The following is a 14,141-nucleotide window of genomic DNA, read 5'->3' on the forward strand; positions in this document are numbered from 1 at the left end:
AGGAAGTGTTGATTTAAAAACAAGTTTACTTAACTTTACTTTTTTTCATCTCTGTAACATATTCTACAGATAGACATCGAAACTGTAGTAAAGTCTTGCTGGTATGAAGTTAATATACAGTCAATAGATCACTTTCACTGTCTGTGACATATTCTACAGATGTCTAGACATGTAAACTGCAGTAAAGTCTCATGCGGGCAGTGTGTTCACTCTAACCTGTTAACATAGACGCCGAAATAAAAAAACCACACGCTACGCAGCCAGCACGCGAGCCTCATGCGGGCAGTGTGTCCACCACTTAAGTCAACCTAACATGAGTGTGTTTGTTTATGAAACCAGTGGCAGCAAGTGTGTTGTTTGTGGTGCCAACTCTATATTTTCATATTTTGCCGCTGTGCAAAATGGACAAAACTAAAATAAAGTAACTTAAGGGCTAGCACCAATGTAAAGGAATGCCTCTGTGGTACATTTTGGCACATCACTTATGGTTGGAATATGGAAAGGGTGAAGTTTACTAGCCTAGGATAGTTTAGCAGGTATAGTCACAGACTGAATACCGACAGTTCTGTTATGTAAATGTGTGATTAAAGCAATAGTTCGCTATTTTTTATATGCTAATTTGCTTTCTTGCAGAGAGTTAGAAGAGAAAGTTGACACCACTCTCGTATCTATACGGTAAATATGAAGCAACCACCAGAAACGGCTTAGCATAGAAGCAGTGACTTCCTGGAGTCTCCACTGATTGCCTGACAACCTCAAAGTGATGTCAATCTTCACATCTAACTCTCGCCAAGAACATGATTAACCACATTAGCAAATTGGCAAACTATTTCTTTAACTGAATATTGTTCATCTAAAGTTGCTAGTTTTAGTTAGTTGTTATTTGTGCAAACATCTACCGTGAGGTGATGAACAAATTAAGATTGCTATCCAGGGCTGTTACTTATCTTTGTGATAATAACATGTCTTATACAGCAGAATTAGAACTGTATTTTTGCGTACGTTTGGTCCAGCCAGGCTAAATGTTCACTCATCAGTCTGTTATATAATTAGCATGTTGGAATGACTTTCAGTTAAACAGTAAGAGGGTTTGGTCTCGGGGTTTTGGCCCCAACTTTGGAGAATTTCATCTGATCTATAGCGGTCAGATCATCTCAGCACCATCTCTTCAGGCGTAGCCTCGTGAGTCAGGTTAGTGGTGGTCAAAACACAGTGGTCTCGTGACTAAAATGTACTTTTCTCAGTCAGTCGCATGGTGTGGAGCCATGCGATCTCACCATGTGAGAGCGGCTAGTCACCTCGACGTCTGCAGCAGCGGCCCAGGTAAGTACAGGTACCTCCAGATAGCGTAATAATGAATCCATGCTCCCGCTGCGACAAAAAGATGCCAGATGGCGTGGGCGAAAGGGACGAGGCCGTCACTCTTAAAGAAGACCACACCCATCATATAAAAGACACCTCCCACTGCCAGTTCACACACACCTGCACGCTCCACCTGCAACAGTTCACACAGTCAGACAAGTGAAGAGGTGGTAAAGAATATACAACTCTTTGATAGAGCATGTTTAACAAAATTAATTTCAGTTTTTAGTTGAATCAAAATGTGGATTAATCTGCGACAGGAAATAGTCCCCAACAAATGTCAGAAAATGGTGTAAAATGTCGATCAGTGTTTCCCAAAGCCCAAGATGACGTCCTCAAATGTCTCGTGTTGTACACAACTCAAAAAAATTCAGTTTACTGTCATAGCGGAGTAAAGAAACCAGAAAATATTCACATTTAAGAAGCTGTAATCAGAGAATTTTGAATTTTTTTTTCTTAAAAAAAAATTACTCAATCCGATTTATCGATTTTCAAAATAGTTGGCAATTCATTTAAAAGTTGACAACTAATGGTTTAATCGTTACAGCTCTATGCTCTTTACTCCTGTTTCGATGAAAAACTTCAGAGCCCATCTGCTTTACTAAATCATCTTGTCTTTTCACATTAAAAGAATAATTAAAATATTGTATATTTCTGATTAATTTTTAAAGATTTACATCTTCAGTATGAATGAATGGGGTTGAGGCTTAGAGCCACAGACGGGATAGAAAAGTATTGAGAGACCGACTAAAGCATTATTGGTTTTGGCCTTTTCATGGGATTTGTAGATAATAAGAAATACATAGAATAAATATAAGTACAATATAATATATTATGTAATAGATAATGTACAGCGAACCGGTCATTGTTTTGAAATAAACCCCGACAGGGCGAAGCCGCACCCCGACACGGAGCGGAGGTGCGGACCCCGATGCGATGCGGCAGGGTCTTGCATCACCCTGAAGGGGTTTATTTCACAACAATGACCCGCCAGCTGTACATTATCTCTCTTATTACACGGCTACCTCAGAAATTACTAATTTGAAACATAAACGGTCCGTCAGAGTCCGAGATCAGAACTGCGCCCGTAGCAACGGTTTGTTATACATAGCAACGGTCTGCTATAAAGAAATAACAGACCGTAGAGCCGTGATTGACCAATCACAATCAAGTATTCAACAGCTGAGAGGAAGTAAATTTTAAAACATACTTTTGAAAATAGTTATCGGTTAAGTTACAGTAACTAGATATGATTTGTAGGTAATGGACTAAAACAAACAGAACTAACCTGTTTGGTTCTTTAAATACTGACAGTGTCTGATTCTCACACAATAGCAGGAAACCTGCTGCAGCGGAAGAGGACTCACAGAAGAAAGCTTAAACCTCTGTGGGTTTGTGCTTACCATAGACAGGATGACCAAAGCAGGAACCACCCCCATGGCCACATACCCAAACAACTCCACCAGCTTGTACCTGCAGGGTTAAAAACAGACAACGTGAGAATACAACACCTCCATTGTTCTGTGTGATTGTTTCTGCTTCAGACAGCAGCCCAGTGTTTGCTGTAAACACTTGAGGACGGGAGTTTGGTTTCAGGTTGATTGTATCAAACCGGGACACGGAGCAGAGATAGAGACACAAAGACGGACTGGGTTACCTCTCGTGGAAGAAGAAGACATACATGGATCCTACGCATGCCATGAGCCATATCAGCCAGCGCATGTGGCACGCCCAGGGCCCCAGCTCCCTCAGCATCAACCTGAGGACACACATATCGGTACCGTCACTATTTCATCTACCAGCTATGTTGTCCACCAGACTGTATGTAACCCACCAGGGAGAGTAGGAGGCAGCTATGAAGAAGTAGATGGCCATTCTGTCACACATGTGGAATCGCTGCTCCATCGTCCTACACACAAACAAAGACAAGGAGAGATAACCTTTATCTAGTTTACTATACAGGACCCAGCCTGCAAAAAAACATTACTAAGCAAAGTATTGAGTTACTTATGACGCATTACAGAGTACTAAAGATTGTTTCAATACATGGCAGGTCCCACATTTTAGAAGGCAAATTTGGTTGTTGTGAAAACACACACCACAAAGGCAAACTCCCCCTGACCCTGTCCTTCAACATATAAAACAGAGCTTGTTGTGTCTTTCTTGACTATCATGTGATCTGCCAGAGGAGTTGCTTTTCAGAGTTGGAATCTATTCACCACATTCTCAGTTAAATATGTTAATAAAATCATAAAAATCACACTAACTTTTAAGGAGGATCTATTATGCTCATTTTCAAGTGCATACTTGTACTTTGGGTTTCTACTAGAACATGTTTACATACTTTAAAGTTCAATGTCCCCGAAAAAAAGCCCAGTCTGCTCTGATTGTTCAACTGAAGCAAACTCTTCGGACTCCTCTACAGCTCCGCTCTAACTAGCTTTGTTTGAGGGCGTGCCCATCTAGCTGCTAGAAAGGTGGATGTGTTACTTGGTGACATCACCACATTACAGAAGAAAAGGCAGGACTTCAAGCAAGACGTTTCAGGCAGTTCAGGATCAGTGTTTCTGTGGGGGAGAGTAACTCCCTTTGGCGTGGACTTTGGGCTTTGTAACTTTGCAGACATTTTACATGCACTAAAAATTATACAACACACTAAAGGAAAGGGGAAAAGCACACAAGGATATTAGGTCCTCTTTAAACTAAATTAATCTAGTCTTTGGCCTTGTTCTCCATACATGGATGACTGAGTTAGGTTCACTTAATTATTGATGAGTCTGGATTTCTCAGTTCTTCAAAGTCGGTTTAAATTAAATTATCTGGAGGTGTTGTCGTAGAAACAAGTCCTTAATCTCAAACCTGGAAAAGTACAGGATTGTTTGCAGTTAGCTAGATCATTAACTGGACTTCTTAGGGTGAACGCCATATATGATTATGATATAATGAAAATTCAGGTTACGGAGAAACCATTATGATCTTTTGGTGTAATTATCCAAATTCAAATATAATTTTTCTTAATTTCGATATGTTTATTTTACTTTTAAACGGTGTATTTTTTCTTTTTTTGATTATAACATTTTATTTATTTACCTATACTCCCACCGTAATGTTTTGTCAATTATGTTTTGTTAATATTTTCTGGCTGTCTGTCTATTTGTCTTACTATTGTTGAAAATCAATAAATACATTGTTTAAAAAAAAATTAAGAAATTTAAAAAATATCGTATGTAGAGTTAAATACCTATACTTATAAAATACATAGCAAAACGAAAAAGACCAGTCCAAATCAATTTAGAATGAACCTTCAACCTCAAACCTACATTAATATAGTTTGGGTTACAGTGAACAAAAAGGCATCACCTCAACTAAATGTTTCTGACTGTTTGTTATTAGACCAATGAGAGAATTAAAAATAATTTCAGCCTGATAACACGTTGGTCAGGATTAGTTAAACCACATTTCAAGAATATGGCTTTCTGAGATATATTTTTCATGGTTAAAGATTTCCATTAGGAGTTTTATGGGGGTCATGTCAGGAAAGTGGACAAAACTGATGTGTTATTTTCTATGTGAAGAGTGTGTTTGACTGTTAATATGTGATTGAATGCCTTTTAGAGGGTGTGAGTTGAGGAAATATTTTCATTACAACGTCACAACTGCCGTTTGCTCTCTGGCCTTCTGGCTCTGTCATAATTAACAAACTGTACGTCTGAGTGTGATGAGAATGTTTACCGGAGCGGCACATAAACACACACATGCACATCTGCCAAATCCCTGCCAGCGTTTTCCTGCTACACACACACACACACACACACACACGCACACACACGCACCGGTGGTGGCTGATTTTCCAGGCAGCGGTGTGGAAGAGTGTTGAGGTGACAAACAGGCCGGTGAGACCGCTCCCATAGAGCCAGGCAGCCACACGATGCCATTGGTCCACAGACAGGAAGTAGAGCACAGACCCGCCCACCAGACTGGGGAGGATCCATAACTAGAAAAGATCACAAAGATACACACACAGAATTTAAAATTCTATGAGACTTTTTTTGTAAAAATGTTCTGATTTCCTCAAAGTGCATTAACTCTATATAAAATAAATATGTTAAATCTAGAATTTGCAACCACAAGACATTTTAATTGGTCGATTTTCCTCCTTATTGGAAAATGATTCTGCATTTGTCCTGAAACGTCTTCCTAACATGTTCCTGACATTGTTAACATTCAATTCCTCTCTCGCTGAATACATTAGAAACAGCTGCAACCACTGTTAAAGGAATAATGTGACCACTCTCGTGGCTACCAACCGTAGTCGGTTAGCTTACCTTAGCATAAAGAATGGAAACAGCTAGCCTGGGTCTGTCAGAAGGTAACAAATTCCACCTACCTATGCCTCTAAAGCTCACTAATTAACATGTGGCATGTATGTTTTATCTATACAAAAACAACTTTGTAACATGTTATTAAGTGGATTTAATTACCGTTGGACAAAGCCAGGCTAGCTGTTTCCCTTTTTCCAGTCTTGATGCTAAGCCAAGCAAACTAACTGGTGACTGTCGCGTCATATTTATCATACACACATGAGAGTGGTATCAATCTTCTCATCTAACTCTCAGCAAGAAAGCAAAGCGCATTTCCCAAAATGTCAAACTATTCCTTTAAAGGGACCGTTTGTAACTTTTTACAGGTATAAATCTACCGGGTCGGGATCCAATGCGCGCTCGCATGTGGCTACGCTGTTCAGACCGCTCCTCTTCACTTACACAACGCGTGCGTCCTCGCTCCACCTCACTTGCATGTGCGCACACTACACACTGCAGAAGACTTCGTAGCTCTGAGAATATCTAGTGAATGTACAGTGGACGTTTGTGCAGAAATAACTGCTGCAGCTCCTCCAGACCAACAGAGGTTTCCCGTGTCTTGTGAAGTGACGGGGCTCCACAGCGAGAAACGTTATCGTCTCCGACCGGGTGCCAGTGTCTCCCTGTTCTGAACAGGGAAGAGACCGCGGCCGCGGAAGACACCAGCTGCGGTCTCTTCCTGCTTCAGCACTAGGATCAGCAGTGATTCATGGAAAGACCTTCGTCTGGTCAGCTAACATTACTGCCAAGCAGGTGTAATATAGAGTGATATTGTGGTTTTAGCTGACATGTGTCGCCTCACTGTTTTGAGTGATGCTCGTTCATGTCTATTTAGAGCGAGCAAGCGCGAGCCCGACGCTGACTTTCGTTGACTTAACGGCCACAGGTGTCGCTGTTAACAAGCATTTCTGAAAGTGACAAATAGTCCCTTTAACTGATCCCGTATTTAACAAAAGGTGAAGATGATACTTGATCCATCCATCCATCCATTTTCATCCGCTTATCCGGGGCCGGGACGCGGGGCCAGCAGGTTTAGCAGGGAATTCCAGACATCCCTCTCCCCAGCAACGTTTTCCAGCTCTTCCTGGGGGACCCCGAGGCGTTCCCAGGCCAGACAAGATATATAATCTCAGCGTGTTCTGGGTCTACCCCGGGGCCTCTTACCAGTTGGACGTGCCTGGAAAACCTCCAAAGGAAGGCGTCCAAGTTGCATCCTGATCAGATGCCCGAACCACCTCAGATGGCCCCCTTTCGACGCGAAGGAGCAGCGGTTTATACTTGATGTTTATGAGATATATTGCCCTGCGTAATGAATGAATGAATGAATGAATGGAACGAAGTATTAGAAAACCCCAGCCCATTTGAGGCTTTACAGTCATTACGGACATGTTTTCATTCCGTTTTTTCCATCCTCTGTCTATTTCATTCACTGTCTGTCGGTGGCGGAAGCGCCGCACAGGGATTACAGCAGATTAGGGAAAGCTAAAGGCTGAATCACAGATTATAGCCTCTACAGCACAGCCAAAAAATCCTACGTATTTCACCTCATTCCTCGCAATCCCCTCCATCTTTTCAGAGGCTTCTAGTCTGAGTTGACAGACTCACCAAACACAGAGAGCACGGGGGCGGTGTGGGATAGAGAGAGTTAAGCAGAAAAACTTGCTTTTACTCTGAAAATCAGTTTGGCTCACCCCGTGTGTGGCACAGTTTGCAGCATGTTCATATTCAGTGGGCTGGTATCTCTTACTGGCTGGGACCCTGCAGTTCATGAACCTGAGAGAGAGGTGAGGGGGGAGGCAGGGTGAGAGAGACAGAGGGGGTGTGTTCACGTAATGAATGCAGATCTAGAGGCAAAAAAAGGTACTGCTTTATTAGTTAATAAGTTACTGTGTGCTGAACCCATGAAGGCCAGCGGTGTGTGTGTGTATGTGTGTGTGTGGGTGTGTGATGGTCATTCTTGGAGGATTTACAGGTCTCTAATCCACATCACGTTGTCTGAATTTTAGTGTGCCTCATCGTTACTGGGGCAACTGTCTGCGTTGCTATAGTCACCGGCGATGTCTGTGCCTGTACTACCACAACAGGATACCACTGACCACTAACCATTAACTATATTTGCATTATTTGTTATGCTGCAACATACGACTGAGAAAGTTACTTTATGTGTGTGGGTGTGTGTGGGTGTGTGCGTGTGTCTGCATGCGTGCATGCATGCGCAAGCGTGTGTATGTGTGTGTGTAGACTATTTAATCAGCAGTAAATCTCTCAATCCCAGCTTAAAGGGAAAAACACATCTGGAGATGTTACGAAACCACATTTTATACGACAAGATGCACAAATACACACTAACACACACACACATACACACACAGATATACAAACAAACACACAGTAATTTGACTGCAGCCTCTCGTGCAGGGCCACAGGTGTGTCTGCGTCAGTCAGCTGTGTTATTTGATTACACATTTAGGCCGACGCACACAGACATCACGCCTCATTCGCAACACACACACACATGTCCCATAGCTGTTTGTTGTAATGGTCTATTAATTTTGAACAGAGAGGAGATAGTGAATCAGAAGAAGAAGAAGAACACCATCACTTGTCATAACCCTCACCTAAAAGTCTATAAAACACCCAATTACCAAAACACTCCTGTTAACATAGCTGGAAAAAGTCTTGCATAACACAACGACCTGACATCTGGCAAAAAAAATAAGTAATTTTCAGAGTCCAAATCTTTCAAGCTGCACACATTTTAGTAAAAAATAATCCTTTGAACGTGATTAGAAACCATTTAAAATATTCCGGGATCTCATAAAATAATTTTAATCTGCAAATAAAAGGAAACCTGGTTAAGATGTCAATATGTGATAAAAAGACATGCTCACTAGATTCAAAGAACAGACGCTACATATCTGATTTTATAATGGATAAACTTTATTTTATGGTTACAACATCCTGACCGTCAATTTTATCTTGTCAAAAACTGTCTGTGTGCCTGTGGTTTGGTGGACAGGAAAAGAATGAGAAAGTAAAATTTCAGTTTCAGCTTGAGGCGTGTTTGTGCACTCACCACCAGAACCCTCATAACAAGAATGTCTGTGTCTTCCTGTTGTAGGTCAGTACAAGGCATCAGGGCTCTCTAATGCACAAAACACTTCTGTCTTTCACACACAACGTCCACTAACACACACACTTTTTCTGCATCTTTTTTTTTTTTTTTATTACTATCACTAATATAGCAGAATCATTACATTAGTGTCACTCTCTTTTCTTCCTCTAATGGACTCTAGACGTCTTATCACTTTATTATTGTAATACAGACTCTTAATTACCTTTATTAAAGGTGCTAAATTCCAAATTCAGAGTATATGTTTTGCCCCCACACGGCTCTCAACAAGGCGACGGCTGAGCCGGCGGCTGGTCGTGTCTAGAAGTTAACCCACGAGTTGGGAAACTCTCGCGAGATGGTTATGGTTAGGCATTAGGGCTGTCAAAATTAACGCGATAATAGCGCGTTAACGCAAATTTGTTTTAACACCACTGATTTCTTTAAAGCATAAACGCAATCAATGTTCTGGGCTCCATTTTAAAGCTAGAGTGAAGATGCTGGTATCATATGAAATTAGAAAACCTAAGGAATCCATTGGTACTATTCATGTCATACTAGCTTGTCGCAAAGGAGGATAAAAAAGGCTTCGAACTTGTGTTAAAGTTTTGGCGAGGAAAAACTGTCATGGCCATTTTCAAAGGGGTTCTTTGACCTCTGACCTCAAGATATGTGAATGAAAATGGGTTCTATGGGTACCCACGAGTCTCCCCTTTACAGACATGCCCACTTTATGATAATCATGTGCAGTTTGGGGCAAGCCATAGTCAAGTCAGCACACTGACACACTGACAGTTGTTGTTGCCTGTTGGGCTTAAGTTTGCCATGTTATGATTTGAGCATATTTTTTAATGCTAAATGCAGTACCTGTGAGGGTTTCTGGACAATATTTGACATTGTTTTGTGTTGTTAATTGATTTCTTATAATAAATATATACATATATTTTTCATAAAGCAAGCATTTGTCCATTCCCATGTTGATAAGAGTATTAAATACTTGACAAATCTCCCTTTAAGGTACATTTTGAACAGATAAAAAAATATGTGATTAATCACGATTAACTATGGACAATCATGCGATTAATCGTGATTAAATATCTTAATCGAATGACAGCCTGAGTTAGGATAGGCCATCGGGCAGCGAGTCTCGCCAGAGTTTTTGCATGTTTTTGCCAGATGTTTTGCGGGTTACCTTCTAGACACAACCCCGGCGACTAGCAGCTAACAGTACTAACAGTGAAAACAACGGCAAAACACTGCTGACCGAGTGAACAGTGTTTACCTGGGTGGGAACCGCATTGACGCTGTGGGTCATGACGGCATTATCAGCTGTAACCGCCGAATAAGAGCAGTGCAGAGCGATGGCCGTGAAATAGCCAGTGGGACACGCTCACAAGTAATCAGATACAAGTGCAGCCGGCCCGGCTACGTCAACAAAGCACGGAGAAGCTCTGATTACAACACGCACAGAGAGAGAGAGAGACTTCATTCTCTGCTCAGGTAGACATCGCTCCTCTATATCTTTACATAGACAATAGTTGTTTGCTGCTATATTAACGTTCTTTATTTCGACACTCACATGTGAATGTCTGCATGATTCCTACTGCAAAAAAACAGTAAATTAAGCTTGTGTCACATGCTCTATCTTTCTCAAGATGACAGAAAGAAAACATCTAGTAACATTAGATAATTGTATTCCTTCAGTTTTCCCCTGAAGTTCCACGGGCCGTGCCAAGTGCATAACAAGAGAACACTATTTTGCTGAGCACTGTTGTGGTATTGTAGAGATATCAATGGACCTGAATGTAGCACTCCGATGTCCTCTAATCGGTTATGACAGGACTCTGTGTGTGTGTGTGTGTGTGTGTGCATGTGTGTGTAATGAACTGAAAGGACGGAATAGGGATTCACAGGCTCTGATCAGAGAGGGCATTGTTGTCCTCATCGGCACACCACTCTTTCATGTATTCAGATTCTGTCTTTCCTGTTTCTTCTTTTCTGCGTGTGTGTGTGTGTGTGTGTGTCATATGGTTCGATTCATGTTCGTCGTCATGTGTGTGGCGTGTTTTCACCTAACAAAGCCAGTGTTTGCAGTGTTATAAAAGCCTATTACAGCACATTCCATACATTAATAGGATCGGTTGCATCTAAGAGGATCAGAACCTTTGGATCACTATAGGAATGTGTATGTTTGTGGGTATACACTCTCTGTAACTCCAGGGCTATTCCTTTTACAGTAAAAGATCAAGTTCATCTCCTCTGGGACTCCAACTCTGGTTCTCACGATTATCGCCATCTCCCCCACACACACACACACACACACACACAGGAAGACACAGACCTGGAGGATAACTGACAGACGAATGTGCTCAAGCAGAATCCAATGTGATATACTGTAAATTGCATCTGTGTGTGTGTAATGCCATCTCTAGTGAAATACAGCAGCACATGATACAAAAAAACTGCTGAACTAAAGCTAATAAAAAAACCTGGACAGCAGAGAGAGAGATGGATGGGAAGACAGATGGAGAAGCACTTTGGTGCAAGAAATATAGAGATTCTGGGTGGTGAAACTCCAAATGAAATTGTACTTAAATTAAATTGCACTTTGATGCAAGAAATATAGTGATTCTGGTGGTGAAACTCCAAATTAAATTGTTAATAAGTGCTCTTTTCAGCCTGTTTTGGGTACTTCAACAGTAATAAAAGTAGGCTAATGTTCTCCAAGCTCGTCACCTCTCTCTCTCTGTCTGTCTTTCTCTGACACACACACACACACACACACACACACACACAGACTAATCTATAACATCCCTGGTCCCAGTTGCAGCGCGTCATTACGCATGGATGCACAGGATGTGCCACACATGAAAAAAAATATGCTGCAGGCAAACTTTCCTGAGAAAATATTTTTAAAAAAATACCTTGCAAATTTTGTCCTCTTAAAGTCCATCTCGTGCGTATAAGCTCTGTGTGCGCGCGCTTGTTGGTGCGCTCTGTTTACCAACAGCAGCAGCAGCTTTGCCTCGTCTCCTCTACGGATCCCCCATTCCGGATGTCCCACCGCCAAGCGTCCCAACATAAACACACAAGAAGTCCGACATCGACCTGCAGAGTCAACTACACCAACAACAGCCACTACACGATTTGATCTGAAGTGTCCTGTGAACTTGCAGCCAGCAGCCAGCAGTGTGTGAGTGTGTGTGTGTGTGTGTGAGAGGGAGAAACTGTGCAGAGTTTTGTTCCTAGTCTCAGATGTGTTTGCAGGATGTTCCGCGGTACTGGGTTTGTAACCCCTCCTCTCCTCTCCTCTCTCCTCCCCTCCCCTTTCCCCTATCCGGGCTGATGATAACACACCAGCCAAACAGCAACAACACCAACACAACGACAGTGCCTCCTCCTCCTGCCTCACTTCTCATTCTCACACTGGTGGGACATTTAAATGTTGTTGGAACATATAACCTTTAGGGAAATACAGTATGTATACTGTAAAGAGAAAGTTGTGCATGTATGCAGGGGGGGGGGACAAATTATGTAAACACACTGGTGGACAAAAAGGCACCATTTGTCAGCTACAGTCTGGACAGGATTTTAGAAGTCCATGGTCCCCCAAATGCACCGCTTACCCCCCTCAGAAAACACCTTAAACCTGCAGTAGGCAGAATGTTTCTGGCATCATTGATACAGATACAGATACAGATAGCTTTATTTCTCCCCGAAGGGCAATTCAGTTTCTACAGTCCACCGACACATATACACATTCATACTGCACAATCATCAATGACAGAGGGAACACAGTAGGTGGCATATGGGGAGGTGCAAGATCAATAAAAGTACAAGAATAAAAATATTTGAAATAAGAACAATAAATACAAGAATAAAAAGAAGATGAGATAAAAGATTAAAAGAAATAAATAGAATAAAGTGCCAAGACAGAGAGCGTTCCTATTGGCTGTGCTCCGACTGGTGGGCGGTGTTTGGTATTTCCTCAACTGATCTCAACATGGCTGCTGGGTCACAAACTTTCTCATTTTACAGCTAAACAGTACACTACAAGATGATTCTGAAAACATTTGAGGAGAGAAATAGTTATTACAGTAACAGAATATTGATTCATATTTGATCAGCGCTGCCTAGTTTGACTGCTTGATTAGAGTTTGGGAGTGATTGAGAGCTACTCAGAGATGGCAGGGCTCCAGCTCGGCTCTGATTGGTTGTTTTCCTCCAGTCTGTGAAATCTTACAGATGACATTAGGAGCACCGGAGGACACAGAGGCACATGATTTTTTCAGATTACCTGTCTCATGCACTACTGTCAGAATATAGTGACCGTTTAATAAAAAATACTTTTTAAAATCATATTTGCTCCATTTCTACCTACTGCTGCTTTAAGCAGAAAATGCTCCGTAGGAATATATAATTCAGTTCCTTTTTGATATCAATTGCATATCAGCGCTGCCTAGTTTGACCGTTTGATCGGAGTTTGCGAGTGATTGACAGCTGCTCAGAGAAATCTTGCAGATGCCATTAGGCGCACCGGAGGACACATGATTTTTTTTCAGATTACCTGTCTCATGTACTACTGTCAGGATATAGTGACCGTTTTATGAAAAATAACTTTTTTAAATCATATTTGCTCCATTTCTACCCACTGCTGCTTTAACTGTTGAATTATATTTTCTGCACATTTTAATCAATGCTGGAAAGTAATTATACATTTACTCAAATACTATACTGAAGTATAATTTTAAGGTATTTGTTCTTTACTTGAGTATTTAAAGTTTATGCTATTCTACTTTTACTCCACTGTATTTCAAAAGGAAATATTCAGTGTTTTACTCCTCCACATTTATCTGTTAGTTACTAGTTACTTTTCAGACTTAAAGGGGCAGTGTGTAGGATTTATTGGCATCTAGTGGTGTGGTTGCAGATTGCAACCAACTGAATACCCCTCCGCTCGCCCCCTCTATTTCCAAGTGTGTCGGAGAACTACGGTGGCCTTTGGGTGAAGTAAAAACATGAAAGGCTCTCTCTAGAGCCAGTGTTTGGTTTGTCTGTTCTGGGCTACTGTAGAAACATGGAGGAGCGACATGGTGGATTCCATAAAGAGGACCCGCTCCCTATGTAGATATGAAGGGCTCATTCTAGGCTAACAAAAACACAACGATTCTTAGTTTCAGGTAATTATACACTAATGAAAACATATGAATACTATATACCATTTCTGCTATTAGATCCCCGACACTGTTCCTTTAACAATATGTCATGATAAGTTAATAAAATACAACACATTGTTAAAGATTAAA

The 14,141-nt window shown here is 41.3% G+C and overlaps 1 protein-coding gene across 1 annotated transcript; it reads right to left on the reverse strand.

Annotated features, from left to right (window-relative positions):
- Window positions 1-205: 205 nt before the first annotated feature.
- LOC119501866 (monocyte to macrophage differentiation factor 2-like) lies at window positions 206-12,122 on the reverse strand. Its single transcript, XM_037792551.1, has 7 exons — window positions 11,760-12,122; window positions 7,415-7,496; window positions 5,196-5,356; window positions 3,197-3,271; window positions 3,020-3,121; window positions 2,766-2,835; window positions 206-1,495 (listed from the first exon to the last, which is right to left on the reverse strand). The coding sequence occupies exons 1-7, from the start codon at window positions 11,915-11,917 to the stop codon at window positions 1,295-1,297; spliced, it is 849 nt and encodes a 282-aa protein (XP_037648479.1). The 5' UTR covers window positions 11,918-12,122; the 3' UTR covers window positions 206-1,294.
- Between the last annotated feature and the right edge of the window lie 2,019 nt (window positions 12,123-14,141).

The sequence above is a fragment of the Sebastes umbrosus genome, chromosome 14, assembly GCF_015220745.1.
Source record: "Sebastes umbrosus isolate fSebUmb1 chromosome 14, fSebUmb1.pri, whole genome shotgun sequence".
In the NCBI taxonomy this organism is placed as follows: domain Eukaryota; kingdom Metazoa; phylum Chordata; class Actinopteri; order Perciformes; family Sebastidae; genus Sebastes; species Sebastes umbrosus.

Bases quoted from the DNA above. Each gene is read 5' to 3' on its own strand.
- LOC119501866 (XM_037792551.1), bottom strand. From the start codon at position 11,917: ATGTTGGGACGCTTGGCGGTGGGACATCCGGAATGGGGGATCCGTAGA. The intron at 7,497-11,759 runs GTATTTTTTTAA...CCTCTCTCTCAG, and splicing joins AAGAGGACAAAATTTGCAAG to GTTCATGAACTGCAGGGTCC. The intron at 3,272-5,195 runs GTGCGTGTGTGT...GTTTGTGTGTAG, and splicing joins TGGAAAATCAGCCACCACCG to GACGATGGAGCAGCGATTCC.